This window comes from Ranitomeya variabilis, chromosome 1, assembly GCF_051348905.1.
Source record: "Ranitomeya variabilis isolate aRanVar5 chromosome 1, aRanVar5.hap1, whole genome shotgun sequence".
In the NCBI taxonomy this organism is placed as follows: domain Eukaryota; kingdom Metazoa; phylum Chordata; class Amphibia; order Anura; family Dendrobatidae; genus Ranitomeya; species Ranitomeya variabilis.
Window position 1 is genome coordinate 78,455,370 of NC_135232.1, and position 16,420 is coordinate 78,471,789.

At 42.7% G+C, this 16,420-nt stretch overlaps 1 protein-coding gene across 1 annotated transcript in view; it reads left to right on the forward strand.

Annotated features, from left to right (window-relative positions):
- The window catches only part of EMB (embigin), a 73,582-nt gene that overhangs the window by 21,669 nt on the left and 35,493 nt on the right, over nucleotides 1-16,420 (forward strand). The window contains exons 4-7 of the mRNA XM_077285327.1: nucleotides 853-1,042; nucleotides 3,851-3,939; nucleotides 11,699-11,826; nucleotides 12,320-12,602. Coding sequence (XP_077141442.1) covers nucleotides 853-1,042; nucleotides 3,851-3,939; nucleotides 11,699-11,826; nucleotides 12,320-12,602 — 690 coding nt within the window. The remainder of the gene's footprint in view (nucleotides 1-852; nucleotides 1,043-3,850; nucleotides 3,940-11,698; nucleotides 11,827-12,319; nucleotides 12,603-16,420) is intronic.

A 16,420-nucleotide genomic window follows, 5' to 3' on the forward strand; every position in this document is an offset into this window, starting at 1 on the left:
TATAGCCTGTTACATAATTGTCTTATTTCATAAAATCTGTAATTATTGAGCCAATGCTGTAAACTCTTTTGTGTTATTTTTCACCTAGCTGAAAAAATATAATAAAAAAAAGTCAAAAAAGTCATATGGGCACCAAAATGATAAAAACCGCAGTCCTAAAAAAAGCCCTTAAAAAGTTGACTTTTCCTTTGCAAGTTTTTTTTTTAAAGTGCCCATAGCAACCAATCACAGCACAGCTGATTTCATATTTGGCTCTTGAAAAAAGAGAGCTGCTCTGTGATTGTTTGCTATGGGCGAAACAGTCTCTCTGTTTTTCTTTTTATGGGCACTCGATCTGCAAAAGTAAAAAACAATGATATGTGAACTGCACCATAGACTGTAATGGGTACATATTCTTCCTTTGATTTTTTTTCCCATAAATGAATAAATTTGGGCTTACCATCATGCTCACCTATCACTATTGCCCGTCTATTTCTGGCTTCAGAATGCGTTAACTCAGAATCTGTTAGTCGGCTCACTATGACGTTCTGATGGGGAGTTCATAGATTTTTATCCGTCTTCTTCTGAGCACCTCTCAGCTAATTTATCATCACAGACCACATCCAAGTTGAATGTGCAGGAAAATAAAAGAGCCTTTAAAAACCAAATGGGGCAAATTTTGTAATGAATCCTAATTGCAATAATGAAGTTTAGCCTCAAACACTTGAATTAAAGTAAAAAATAATAATAAAATGTACCCAAAGGGGAGTAACCCCTTTAAGAAATTCCCACCTTTTGCATCTTGTCTGTCTTTGTTTTGTCTTATCCTTCTACTTTTGGCTAATATGTAACCCCTTTTTTTCTTTGTTAAAGGCTTCTCCATCAAAGACAATAACAAGGAAATAGTCATGGTCGACCCACTCCGTCTGAAGCTGGAGTGTGATTTAGTTGTGGACTCCAAGGATTTACAAATCAACATTTCGTGGAGACACGAAGAGGAACAAATTAGTAGTACACTGTACACATATAGCAATAGAGACAAGCGATGGCATACCTCTTATGAGTGAGTGTATTATATCGCCTCTCACCTGACTGGTGCGGCACCGTTTAGGTGGGACACTAATTACTAGGAATACATCAGTAAAAGGTTAATTGTACCATTGTTGACTCTGAGCTCTGGTATAGAACTCTCATGGAAGTGAATGGAAAAAGCCATAAATGCCTGACAACCTCGCCATTCATGCGTGACCTCCTCGCCATTCATAAGTGACCATTTTGCCATTCACGCGTGACCACCTCGCCATTCATGAGTGACAACCTCACCATTCATGCCTGACAGCCTCGCCATTCATGAGTGATCACCTCGCCATTCATGCCTGACCACCTCGCCGTTCACGAGTGACCACCTCACCATTCATGAGTGACAACCTCACCTTCATGCCTGACAACCTCGCCATTCATACCTGACCACCTCGCCATTCATGAGTGACAACCTCACCATTCATGCCTGACAACCTCGCCATTCATACCTGACCACCTCGCCATTCATGAGTGACCACCTTGCCAATCATGCGTGACCACCTCAGCATTCATGTGTGACCACCTCGCCATTCATGCATGACCACCTCACCATTCATGAGTGATCACCTCGCTATTCATGCCTGACCACCTCGCCATTCATGCATGACCACCTCACCATTCATGAGTGATCACCTCGCTATTCATGCCTGACCACCTCGCCATTCATGAGTGACCACCTCGCCATTCCCATAAGACAGTAGTGATAGTGCGGGTCCAGTTGTGTATGTCACAGATGCCAACCTTGATGATATAGTATTAGGATTGTAGGACCATTGGTTGTCACATGTTGCAGAGTTACAAACTTGTGGTGTATGATTCTACTAGTAACTTACACATGTTTACTTGTAGATCATTAAAGGGGTGTTTCTAAAACAAAAACTCCAAAACATGGCCAAAAAAATGTTAAAAAAAACCATATTGACTTATTGACTGGCTTAACCAATCCTGACTATTGCTGTGTATACTGCTTGTCTCTGAGACAGAAGAGATATTATGAAACCACTGAAGGAAATCAGGAGGGTGTGGAGTAAGTATAGATTTTTTTGCTCATACTATGGAGGGTTTTGTTCGATGGAAAAGCAGCTTTGTAAAAAATTATGTGACTGATCCCCATCTATTAAGTCATAAATTGAAGTCCTGAGTTTGCATAACATCAGGAAATGGGTTAAGTAGTTAGCTAAGGATGGGTAAAGTGGAACTGTTCTCTGGGGAGAGGACAAATGGGAGGGGAGAGACCGGCTCCGTGGATGAATGCAAGAAGACAGATTTGTGACAGTAAGCAATTTCTATACATTTACTCACTCTTCAGCAAGCTCCTGCTTTATGTTCCAAGGACATGTGGGGTTATCTATCTTAGGCGAATTGAGACACCTGTTTTTGACATACATGTTTTATCTGTGTTTTTTATGGATCGACCACATACCTGTTATTGCAAGAATTCACATAAAAAATAGAGACATGTCCTTTTTTTGATTAAAGCACCAAATCAAAACCCATTTTAATTAATGTATCCATACAAAAAGACAGCATAAACTTGCCATATGTGTGTCATCCAAGTGCTTACCATTTTTTACTGTTTCATTGGTAGGAGAAGCCTTGGATTTTTTTTACTTCTGCATAAGAAAAATGGATGGTAAAAATTGACACACAAACTAAAAATGGCTGAAAATCAGATCAAGGACACTGATGAAACATGGTCCTTACATTGTACTGCAATGGTTTATCAACTACAACCTACCTAAATATTGAGTCCATTTGCATTTTGGAGAATATTGGATGAATAAGATAGCACAATATCTCAGTGTTTAAGCACTATCTATGAGGCAATTAACTTTGGAGACTTCCAACATCCATGACTCCAGTATTGTAGAAGCTGACCATTAACTACCTCATTTAAGTTTCCCCCATTTTTTTCCCCCTATTTCCCAAATAAAGACAGGCCAGTCATTTTGTTATAACAAACATAAATAACTTGAACTATAGAGTTTCTTGGAGTTCCAAAACCTGGTGTCACCCAATGATCATAACCTTCCGGCATTACCCTCAGCTGCAACCACAAGCATAGGGTCACCTCTATTAATGGAAAACCATATTCATATCAACTCCCAGGTACCCTCCCTTGAAGAGTGCCAAATACTCCTCCAAATCATACCAAATTCTAAACAAAATTGGAGGTTACCATTTACTCGATGTACAATCTCTCCATGCCAATTTTGCCACCACCTCCAAAACCCCCTTCTCATCGCAAGCCAAAAGAACAACACATCTCCTTACTACTAAACTTATCCATCTTCCCAATTAACAAGGTGGGCAGAAGGGACCTTTTTATGGGGTACCTTCATGCAGTTTGAAAAAAAAACTCTCTGTCCCTTCTATATATAGGCCTGCTCTTTACTCCAAACCACCCCTTTTGTCACACTTTACATTTTTTACCTTAGACAACTTTCACCCCTTCCATATAACTTAATTAACCCCTGTTTTGCCCTACAAAGTTGAGTCATTGGTTACTATACTCATGACATTTCTGAAGCTTCGTTTTTCCCTTATTAGGGCAGGTATTGATAAATGATGGTATTCTCTGCACAATACTGAGGAATATGGTGCTATATAAGCAATAGGAAACAACTACTGGTATATTAAAAAGGTAGAGCAAGTGTTTTGACACTTGTGGAAAAAATTATTAAAGGCAAAGTGGCTGGTTGGCTTCCTCTTAGCACATAGGGTATATTTTCTTTTCCCTTTCTGCCTTTCCTCTCCCCTTTGTAAACTTCCTTAACATTTCTTTTTGCAGATTTGTAATGACAGATGTGAACAAGACTGGGAACTACACGTGTATTTTCAGTTCTGCCACAGAAGTAAATGGAACTTTCAGTGTACAAGGTGAGACAAAGACACGATCAGTAATTCCACTTTATTAATTTACTGCAGTTATACAACTGTTTATTTAGGTGGTTGGGATTTTCCACCCAAAATTTGCAAGAAGCTACATTACAGTATAAAGCTCGTGAAATACCACTGTTACGGTTCCACCCCTCATGATGTCTGGGATGCAGTCACTGGTATAGGGGTGTGCTGAAGCTGTCAGTACTGTGATTGACAGCTTGGCCATCCAATCTGGTACAGGCGCGTGCTGAGCTGTCAGTGTGTTGATTGACAGCTCGACTATCCAATCTGAGACTGTGAGGTGTCGGCTGTCTCATGTGTTCATTATTCCACTTAATGGCCATGCTCCTTAACTGAGCTGAGTTTCCCAGAACACTGCCAGACATACATTCATCTTGTAAGGTTTGTGCTGTGCTCTCTGTGCCTTGAGTTCTATATGTTTGATATGTTGGCTGACCTTGCACTTTGTTCTGACTACCCTCCTGTTTAACCCCTTCAGCCCTGATCCGTTATCCTCCCGGTACAAATTATTTGTGCCTGTGTACCTAAGTTACAGGAATTTCATGATTCCGTTTTAAGTGGTCATCACGGGGTTACTGCCACAAGGAAAACCATTGCTCGACTTTTTTGGTGGCCATTCGTGCATAAGGATATTAAGGATTCTGTATCTTCTTGGGAAGGCTGCGCACGCGCCCAAAGTCAGTCATAGCCAACCGGCTGGGGAATTGGCTCCATTGCCTATTGCAGAAAGACCATGGACTCATTTGTACATGAATTTCATTACTGATTTGCCTCTGTCTGATGGGAAGACTGCTATTTGGGTGGTAGTTGATCTATTCTGCAAACAAGCTCATTTTGTTCCTTTGCCAGGATTACTGAATGCAGAGACACTCTCCAGGTTGTTCATCTCATATATTGTAAGTTTACATGGGATCCCTCTGAGCATTGTGTCTAATAGGGGAGTACAATTTGTAAATTGTGGGGAGATTTGTGCAAGAAACTAGGGATTGACTTGTCATTTTCATCTGGTTATCACCCTGAAACCAATGGTCAGACAGAGAGGACAAAAAATATCTTTGGAACAGATTTTAAGGTGCTTTGTGGCAGCACGACAGGAGGACTGGTCTTTGTTTTTACCGTTCGGTGAGTTTGCTTTCAACAGTTGAGTAAACCAATCTTCCGGAACCTCACCATTCGTCTGTAATTATGGTTTTCATCCCCATTTTGGTGAATTTTTTAGGATTAGTTCTGAATGCCCTGGGGTGGAGGTCGCCATGCAGAGACTTGGGGATGTCTGGATGGAGGTTCAAAAGAATATTGGGACTGCTCAGATTCAGCAAAAACGAAAGGCCGATAGAAGACGGTCGGTGGGTCCTGCTTTTAAGATTGGGGATAAGGTTTGGTTGTCATCTAGGAACATTAAACTTAAAGTGCCGTCTACGAAGTTGGGTCCAAAGTTTTTTGGTCCATATGAGATTCTAGAGGTGGTCAATCCTGTGACATTTAGGTTAAAGCTTCCTCCATCCCTTCTCAACCCTAACGTATTCCATAAATCCCTATTAAAGGAGTATATTCCTTCTGCATTGTCTGCCTCATCATCGCCTCCTCCGATTTCTGTAGACGGTGGTCTGGAATATGAGGTTCAGAGGGTTGTAGATTCTCGGAGGGTTCGTAATTCTCTCCAGTACCTCATCCACTGGAGGGAATACGGACCAGAGCAGAGATCCTGGGTCCCTGCTCGAGATGTGAAGGCCAATCGGTTAATCAGGGCCTTCCATCTAAAATTTCCTGGGAACCCTGGGGTGTCTGGTGGCCCCCCTAGAAGAGGGGGTACTGTCACAGTTCCACCCCTCAGGTTGTCTGGGATGCAGTTACTGACAGCTCGGCCGTCCAATCTGGTATAGGAGTGTGATGAAGCTGCCAGTACTGTGATTGTCAGCTTGGCCATCCAATCTGGTACAGGGGCGTGCTGAGCTGTCAGTGTTTTGATTGACAGCTCGACTATCCAATCTGAGACTGTGAGGTGTCGGCTGTCTCATGTGTTCATTATTCCACTTAATGGCCATGCTTCTTAACTGAGCAGAATTTCCCAGAACACTGCCAGACATGCATTCATCTTGTGAGGTTTGTGCTGTGCTCTCTGTGCCTTGAGTTCTATATTTTTGATCTGTTGGCTGACCTTGGACTTTGTTCTGACTAACCACCTGTTTAACCCCTTCAGCTCTGATCCGTTATCCTCCTGGTACTCTGATCTCGAAATGTTACCTGACTAAGCTTTTGTCTCTTCCTTCTGTTTATTACGTACTCTCCTGGTTTCTGGCCTTGGACTCTTTGACCACTCTGACTCACGGCTTGGCCGTGAGAAGTGACTTGCGTCACATACACACGTGATGGAAATAAGTGTCCTAGAATTGTTGTAGAATTTTACAGCAGATATGAATGCAAAAGTAGATCAAATTAGATCTTATAAATAGTGATGGGCAAGTGTGGTCTGCACTGCTCAGTGCCAGATCGAGTATCCTATACCTCAGGCGCCATACTCGATTCTCCTCCCCACATGTTTGGTGCTTTTCAATCACTAAACATGCAGAGATTGTAAGCCAATGACGGTAATGCCGTAGCCATGTTGGCTACTGGCATTACTGTGATTGACAGCTGCATAGCGTCTTCTGGTCTATATAAGACCTGTTGATGCCATCTTGGGTGCATAGTACCTGGAAATAGTGTAGGGAGAGTTGCTGCTGTAGAAGGGATATTGTGTTATATCACGTTCCATTACCTGCTGGTGCAACATTAAACTAACAGCCCTTTTCAGGGGTAATTCAATTAGATTCTATTTTATAATACCGCTCCTAGTTGCAATTAGGGTAGAATTAGCTGCTGGAGTAGGAATAGTGTATTTTTGGCACTTTGAGTAGGGTTGATTGCATTACAGTCCTTGGTGCTGCATTAAACCAACAGCCCTAATTCAAATAGATTCTATCCTATACTAATACCGCTTTTATCTGCAATTTGTTTAGGGTTAGATGGCAGAGTAGGGATAGTGTATTACAGGCATCTAGTCAAGGTTGATTGCATTACTGTGCTTGGTGCTGCCGCATACAAACAAAAGTCCTTTCAGTGACAATTTAAATAGATTCTATTCTCTAATAATACCATTCTTTTCTGCAATTCATTTCAGGTTAGCTGGCAGAGTCGGGATAGCATATTCCAGGCATTTAGGTGGGGTTGGTTGTGTTACAGACAGTCCTTGGTGCTGCTACGTGAAACCAGCAGTTCTCAGTGTTACATCTATTCTTTTCCCTATTAATACTGTTGTTAGCTACATTTAGTGTAGGGATAGGTGCTGGAGGAGAGATATTTTTGTATTAGAGGAGGAAGAGGACAAGAAAAAGAAGAAACCGTGAACCGTATACCTTTTTGTCTGGGAAGGGGTGCATGGGAATACACCAGGAAAAAAGGAAACATTTCAGTTGGCTTTATGTTCCGCTGCTGTCATCCAGTGGGATTAAGAAGCCTGGGGCAATCCAGGCCTTATCCATTTTGATAATAGTCAACGTGTCAGCATTTTCAGTTGACAGGCTGATGCGCCTATCAGTTATTATGCCCACGGTGGCACTAAAAACCTGTTCTGACAAAACGCCAGCTGCAGGGCAGGCCAGCACCTCCAAGACGTAGAAGCACAGTTCATGCCACGTGTCCAGCTTGCATACCCAATACTTTTATGGCACAGAGGAATCATGGAGTACACTGGTATGGTCAACTAGGCACTCCTTCACCATCTTCAAAAACTTTTCTCTCCTTGTCAGACTACCACAGGCATCAGGGCCTAGGCACTGGGAGTGTCGAATGAAACTGTCCCAGACCTTTGATAGTGTTCCCCTGCCTCTTTTGGACCTGATGTGTGTCTCCCTTATGTCTTTTACTTGGTTGCCCAAGGATCTATGACCTCTGCCACCAGCAATGACATATGGAATGTTTTTTTACTAATTGTTCGACCAAGGCCCTCTGGTATTGCAACATTTAACTATCTCTTTTTGCCGCAGAAGGAGAGACGGAAAATTCTCCTTGTAGCGTGGGTCAAAAAGTGTGAACAACCCATAATCATTGTTGGCCAAAATGTGTATAACCCAAGTTTATGGGAAAGGCAGCAGGACATAAAATCAGCCATGTGTTCTAGGCTCCCAATGGTTAAGACTTCCCTGTCCCCACCAGGAGGTCGACTTTCCATCTCCTTCTCTTCACCCCATCCACGCTGAACAGATGGGACAAGTGGGACAGCTCCTATATCTACAACTGAGACATCTGCTGGTACTATCAAGAGGTGCTCAAGTTTGTCAAGGAACACCAACTGGAGGATCTCAAGCCCAACATGTGGAAAGAAAGCAAAGACCATCCATAAGTTTATCCGAGCAAAGGACTCAAGAAAGTCTATTCTTTGGCTCCCTGCGGCCACAGCCAAGAGAGTGTTGAAAAACGTGGCTTCTAGCAGGTCAACCAAAGGCCGGTTAACAGGTGTTAACTGCAGGTTAACCAACATTCATGCCACCTGGCACGAATTGCTATTCAGGGGGGTCTGCCCCTGAGAACTTTCATGCATACCCATTGACTGTGTAACACTAGGTACTGCCCGAGATGCCCTTTCGCTGATGAAACACCCTTCATCTCTTCTGGCAGTGCCCGTTCACACAAGCCCTGTTGGAAGCCCTGGAAAATTATCTGACTCTCTGTCCTCAGGAGTAACCTAAAGCACACTTCGGTGCAGAAGCGTCATGGTTACACTGATTATGGTTTCATTGCTGCTCACCATTTTGGTTGATTCCTCAAAGTTTTGTATAACCTCACAAAAGTCAGATATCCATGCCCACTCATCGGTTGTGCAGAGGCTGACCGAAACACAGACGGGCATTTTCTAGCTGATATTCAACTACCGCCTTCTGCTGCTCACAAAGCCTTGCCAACATACTGTATGTAATGAGGAGTTCCAGTGTGTGGTCACATCGCACACCAGTCTGTGAGGTGGCACTTGCAAGCGCCTCTACAGCAATCCGAGAATGGGAAGCTGTAGCTGACTTGCAGAAATGGGCGCACACCCAGCGTATCTTCAGAAGTAGCTCAGGCAAATCTGGATAGGTTTTCAGAAACCGCTGAACCACTAAGTTGAGCACCTAGGCAATGTATGCGAGGTTGCCAAGCTTCAGAGTCGCCACCAGGTTACGGCTATTTTCACACACCACCATGCCTGGTTGTAGGTTCAGTGGTGAGAGCCACCAATCTGTCTGGTCTGTTATACCTTTCCACAGCTCTGCGGCAGTGTGCTGTTTGTCACTTGAACAAATTAGTTTCAGCAGACCCTGTTGCCGCTTCACCATGGCAGTGCTACAATGCTTCCTGCTTGTGACGGATATGGATTTCAATTCAGAGATGAGTCCCTTCAAAATGTATGTGTAAGAGCCGACTAAGGGCCATCCAAAATTTATGAGTGAGAGCCACCTGATGGCCTTCCAGAATGTATGAATGAGGGCTATCTGATGTCCCTCCAACATTTATGACTAATGGCCTTCCAAAATGTATGAGTGAGGGCCTCCTGAAAACCCTGTTGATATGGTGTAGGAGGAGGATGACAAGAAAAATAATAAACCATGAAACCTTTTTGAGGTGGGAGGGGGTGCATGGGAACACATCAAAAAAATAATTGAATTGCCTTTATGTTCTGCTGCTTTCATCCGGTGGGATTGAGAAGTCTTGTCCAATCCAGGCCTTGTTCTTGTTGAGAACAGTCATCTTGTCAGCATTTTCAGTTGACAGGCAGATGCGCCTATTAGTTATTTTGCCTCCAGCGGCACTAAAAGTGCACGGAATCAACTTAAGCAGGGAGGGAGCAATGATTGCGGCCTGCAAGCCTCAGATTTGACTCAACTCAGTGTAAAATAAAAATAAAGATGCATTCATGCAATGGTAGAAAGGCCCAAATGCAACTCTTGTGTGAATAAATGGACAAACGACTTGTGGAGCTCTTTCCCCAGGATGGGTTGGAGAAGTTTCTACCACATGGCTCATCAATACTTATAAATTCATGGATACAGAGGTTTGTGGGATCCCGCTCTGCATGACTGGATCCTACAACCTGTAAGTACGAACCTGACTTTTAGTTGAAAATGGAGTCTTTTAGTGGCACTTTGGGAACATTAAGGATCTCTTTTGTTATTGGATGTTATTTAGAAAATCCACTGGTCTGTTTATTTAAACAGATACAATCCTCAAAAATAAAATTGCATCACCAAGTCAGAAAGTGAAAGGATTGATAGTTGTGTTTTGATATGTAAATGATAAAAAAAGGAAACAAAATTTGAAATACGTTTTGATTTATTCAGTATGGATTATGAGCGCCATGTGCAAAAATCCCTGCACTTACAGACTCGACTACTATCAATGAGGTTATTAATGATTTTCTGTGTAATGTTCTGCCACATGGAATGCCTTTGGGCAAATCATCAAGATCCACCGCTGACAGCTCCCTTTACACTTGTTGATCTACATGTCCTATATGTCCTTGCTGGAAGTTTCTTCCTGTCTGCTTTTTTTGGTAGAGACCTGTCAGTCATTATCAGTGGGCGGTGAGAAGCGGCTGAGGACCTGCCTTTTCTTCACCTTGTCACGTTCTATGACTTTTCTCTTCCGCAGTGTTTGCATCGAACATGGCTAAGATCATACAACCAGTGTCTGATACATGCTACCTGTGGTTCAGTCAGAATGTATACCCTGTCAGGTTCCCTTTACCTTTTTTCTAATTGTCAATATGATTACAGTGATACCCATTTTATAGTTTTTTTTATTGTTTTACTACTTGTGCACAAGACAATCACATAAAATAAAAACACTTTATGAGGGGGAGAGCCATGACTGTTTTTTATGAGTACAAAGTTGTATGTATTTTTTCTTATTTATGGTGTTAATAAATAACAAATTTTTATAGTACAGATCAACACCAAATATTTGTTGTTTTGTTTTTTGTTTTTTTTCCACACACAAACCATTTTTTTATTCTTAAATTAAATTTTTTTTTTTATACCTAAAAACACTTTTTTTTAAATTTGGATTACTTTTTTTTTAATACTTAGTAGTCCCACAAGGGAACTTGATCATGTGATCCACAATCACATTGATAATACAAAGCCTAATGGTGGACACATTTGTAGTTTTGGAACCTTTGCTTGTTTTATAGGGTACAAGATGAGTATATAATAATATATTAGGGGCCAACTTTAAAGGGTTTATCCGGGAATTTTTTTTTCTACTATGTGCCAAAAAACTAACAGGTAGGTAGTTGCTAACAGGGGCAAGTAAATGCCTATTGTAGCCTGCGGCGTCTCAGAGCACTTATTGACCGCTTCTGCCGGCGATTCAGCTGCTCCACATCAACAGAGCAGCTCTTCTTCTTCCGGTATGCTCTGTTGACAGGGCGTGACTGCCGATGTCATGCTGATTGACAACTGGCTTTTCACAGTTAAGTAGTGAGGAGTAGGCTGTCAATCAGCATGACATCAGCAGTGATGCCCTGTCAACAGAGCATAGTGAAAAAGAAGCCTCTACTCTATTGACCTGAAGCTAGCGGAAGTCACAGGATCTTGGGCAGGAGATTGATGAAAGCGAAAGCCGCTCCGTGCCAGCAGAGATCAGCTCTGGGCTCAATTGGCAAGCAGTTAGTTATAGTTACTTTAATGTAGTAACATGTTTGGTTGTTGTTTTTTTTCAGTGCCTCAGGTCCACGGCGGTAACAAGGCTTTTGTTTCCTATATTGGAGACCATATAGATCTTAAGTGCGATACCTCTAATTACAAACCTCAGAATTGGTTATGGTACAAAGTTACAGAGAACGAGCAGGTAAATAAAGATGTATTGCGTTTCTGCTGTTGTATGTCATCTGTTAGTACGATCATGAATTGCTTTTCTCTAGTTTCAATGTTCATCATATAATCATACATTTTTTATTATTTAATATGCTTGCTTTAATAGCACCATCATATTTCGCAGCACGTTATAGACATTATAATCACTGTCCCCATTGGGGCTCGCAGTCTAGATTCCCTATCAGTATGTCTTTGGAGTGTGGGAGGAAACCCGAGAACCCAGAGGAAACCCACATAAACACGGGGAGAACATACAAACTCCTTGCAGGTGTTGTCCTTGGTGGGATTTGAACCCAGGACCCCAGTGCTATAAAGCCACACTGGGGTTACGATCCTCGTCCAAGTTATATGGCTATGTAACTTTCCCCTCAGAATAATAATACTCTCATTGAAAGCAATAGATTGACTCTTTTCTTTTATGTCTTACTAGTTTACTGATTTTTATTACCATTTTTTATCTTCCATAGCTGCAGCTAAACTTCTCTTTAGATCCTAAAAGATATGAAGAACTTAGCAAGAAAAGAAATGAAACCAAGCTGCGCATTACAAATCTGTCTGAAAGTGACAGTGGTACATACGTGTGCAAGGCCGTTTTTAAAGCAGGGGAAAGTGAAGGTGAAGTCCATTTGAAAGTTCTGAGTTACCTGGTTCCTCTGAAGGTCTTCCTAGTGATTGCTGCCGAAGTTGTAATCTTAGTAATCGTAATAGGGGTTTATGAGGTGATGAGCAAGAAGAAACGGGGCGAAGAAGGTAAGAAATTGCTTTTTTCTCTATCCCCCCATTCTAAAACAAACACATAAATTAAATGCTTCCATATATGCAATTGAACTAAAGCCTCAAAAACATTTGACTAATTCCAGAAAAACATATCCTCAAATTACTTCCTAGCCTTGAAGAGAACCTGTTATCTAATTCATCTTGCCCAAACCACGAGCAGCATTAATCATACCCTGGCTGCATTAACCAGAGCCAGACTTCATGATTGCAGCCAGATATATTGTTGTCTGAAATGCTGCAGTATTTCAGAGAAAAGATAATTAGAAGTCAGTGTCGCTCCATTCAGCTTCAACCAGCACTGTTAGAGGTGATTGACAGGTCTCTTCTTAAGTACACGAGGGAGAGATCTCACAATGACCTGGGGCAGCGCCGGACTAGTTGTGTCTTCGATTTCGGTTCCCGGCCAGATCTTCTGATTATATTTTCAGAGAAAAATATATCTGTCTGCAGTTGTGCAGCCAGTGTGTGAATAATGCTGCCTGCAGTTTGGGCTGCTTGAATCAAGAGACAGGTTCCCTTCAAAAGTAAATCAAGATGGAGCATTAGGGGACGTGTAGAAGTCTAATTGGAAGTACAACTACAGGGAGTAAATTAAAGCGGTTGTCCACTACTTTAACATTGATCCCTAGGATAAGCCATCAATGTCTGATCAGGAGGGGTTCGGCACCCGGCACCCATGACAATCAGCTATTCTAGGTGCGGCGGTGGTCAGAACTGCTCAGCTATGGAGCAGCTCCATCTACTGATAGTGGCCATGGTTGGGTACTGCACATCCACCCCCTGTTCAAATCACAGCTGAGCATCATACCCAAGATACCAGTTCCTGGGGCCTTCATCAGGCACCATTACTACCCATCAGTTCCCCACAATCTCGTTGTGGGAGCCAGTGCGCCCACTCCATACACCCACCCTGACCACAACACATCAATTTACATTATGTGGTCTATATCAGAATAATCTTACGTCTATAAGTGGTTTAGAGCTCTGTATCAGAAAAACAAATTATGGACTACTATAGATGACATTCACATTGAGGATATAGATATTTTGCACATTTGACATAACTTAACCCCTTTCTGACATTGGACGTACTATCCCGTCGAGGTGGGGTGGGCCCGTATGACCACCGACGGGATAGTACGTCCAGCGCGATCGGCGGCGCTCACGGGGGGAGCGCGGCCGATCGCGGCCAGGTGTCAGCTGATTATCACAGCTGACATCCGGCACTATGTGCCAGGAGCGGTCACGGGCCGCCCCCGGCACATTAACCCCCGGCACACTGCGATCAAACATGATCGCGGTGTGCCGGCGGTACAGGGAAGCATCGCGCAGGGAGGGGGCTCCCTGCGGGCTTCCCTGAGACCCCCGGAGCAACGCGATGTGATCGCGTTGCTGCGAGGGTCTCTTACCTCTCCTCGCTGCAGGTTCCCGGATCCAAGATGGCCGCGGTATCCGGGTCCTGCAGGGAGGGAGGTGGCTTACCGAGTGCCTGCTCAGTGCAGGCACTGGTAAGCAAGGAGCGCTGTAAGTCAGATCGGTGATCTGACAGAGTGCTGTGCAAACTGTCAGATCACCGATCTGTGATGTCCCCCCCTGGGACAAAGTAAAAATGTAAAAAAAAAAATTTCCACATAAGTACAAAAAAAATAGAAAAAATAAATAAGTATTATTCCCATAAATAAATTTCTTTATCTAAATAAAAAAAATAAAACAATAAAAGTACACATATTTAGTATCGCCGCGTCCGTAACTACCCCACCTATAAAACTATATCACTAGTTAACCCCTTCAGTGAACACCGTAGGGAAAAAAAAACAAAAAAAAAAACGAGGCAAAAAACAACGCTTTATTATCATTCCGCCGAACAAAAAGTGGAATACCACGCGATCAAAAAGATGGATATAAATAACCATGGTACCGCTGAAAACGTCATCTAGTCCCGCAAAAAACGAGCTGCCACACAGCATCATCAAAGAAAAAAAAAAAAAGTTATAGTCCTCAGAATAAAGCGATGCCAAAATAATTATTTATTCTATAAAATAGTTTTTATCGTATAAAAGCGCCAAAACATAAAAAAATGATATAAATGAGGTATCACTGTAATCGTACTGACCCGAAGAATAAAACTGCTTTATCAATTTTACCAAACGTGGAACGGTATAAACGCCTCCCCCAAAAGAAATTCATGAATAGCTGGTTTTTGGTCATTCTGCCTCACAAAAATCGGAATAAAAAGCAATCAAAAACTGTCACGTGTCCGAAAATGTTACCAATAAAAACGTCAACTCGTCCCGCAAAAAACAAGACCTCACATGACTCTGTGGACCAAAATATGGAAAAATTATAGGTCTCAAAATGTGGAGACGCAAAAACTTTTTTGCTATAAAAAGCGTTTTTTAGTGTGTGACGGCTGCCAATCATAAAAATCCGCTATAAAAAATGCTATAAAAGTAAATCAAACCCCCCTTCATCACCCCCTTAGTTAGGGAAAAATAATAAAATTAAAAAAATGTATTTATTTCCATTTTCCCATTAGGGTTAGTGTTGTGATTTTGCTTTTTGCTCCCTCTAGTGGTCATTAGTGATTTGACTCTGGAGCTTCTGTCTTTTCCTATATCCTCACCTGGGCCGTTAGTTCAGGGGCGTTGCTATATAAGCTCCCTGGACCTTCAGTTCAATGCCTGGCATCGTTGAAATCAGAGCTAATCTGTTGTGCTCTTGTCCTATGATCCTGGTTCCTGTATTTCAAGCTAAGTCTTCTTCCTTGCTTTTTGCTTTTGTTTTGTTTGGTATTTTTGTCCAGCTTGTTCCAATCTGTATCCTGACCTTTGCTGGAAGCTCTAGGGGGCTGGTGTTCTCCCCCCGGACCGTTAGACGGTTCGGGGGTTCTTGAATCTCCAGCGTGGATTTTTATAGGGTTTTTGTTGACCAGATAAGTTATCTTGCTATATTCTGCTATTAGTAAGCTGGCCTCTCTTTGCTGAACCTGGTTCATTTCTGTGTTTGTCATTTCCTCTTACCTCACCGTTATTATTTGTGGGGGGCTTGTATCTTGCTTTGGGGTCCCTTTCTCTGGAGGCAAGAGAGGTCTTTGTTTTCTTCTCCTAGGGGTAGTTAGATTCTCCGGCTGGCGCGAGTCATCTAGCGATCGCCGTAGGCATGATTCCCGGCTACTTCTAGTGTTGGCGTTAGGAGTAGCTATTTGGTCAACCCAGTTACCACAGCCCTATGAGCTGGATTTTTGAATCTCGCAGACTTACACGTTCCTCTGAGACCCTGTCCACTGGGGTCATAACAGGTTAGGGCTAGGGTTAGGGCTAGGTTTAGGGCTAGGGTTAGGGTTAGGGCTAGGGTTAGGGTTAGGGCTAGGGTTAGTGCTAGGGTTAGGTTTAGGGTTAGGGCTAGGGTTAGGGCTGGGGTTAGGGTTGGGGCTAGGGTTGGAGCTAACGTTAGGGTTAGGGTTGGGGCTAAAGTTAGGGTTAGGGTTGGGGCTAAAGTTAGGGTTAGGGTTTGGATTACATTTACGGTTGGCATTAGGGTTGGGATTAGAGTTAGGGGTGTGTCAGGGTTAGGGGTGTGGTTAGGGTTACCGTTGGGATTAGGGTTAGTGGTGTGTTTGGATTAGGGTTTCAGTTAGAATTGGGGAGTTTCCACTGTTTAGGCACATCAGGGGCTCTCCAAACGCGACATGGCGTCCGATCTCAATTCCAGCCAATTCTGCATTGAAAAAGTAAAACAGTGCTCCTTCCCTTCCGAGCTTTACCGTGCGCCCAAACAGGTTTACCCCAACA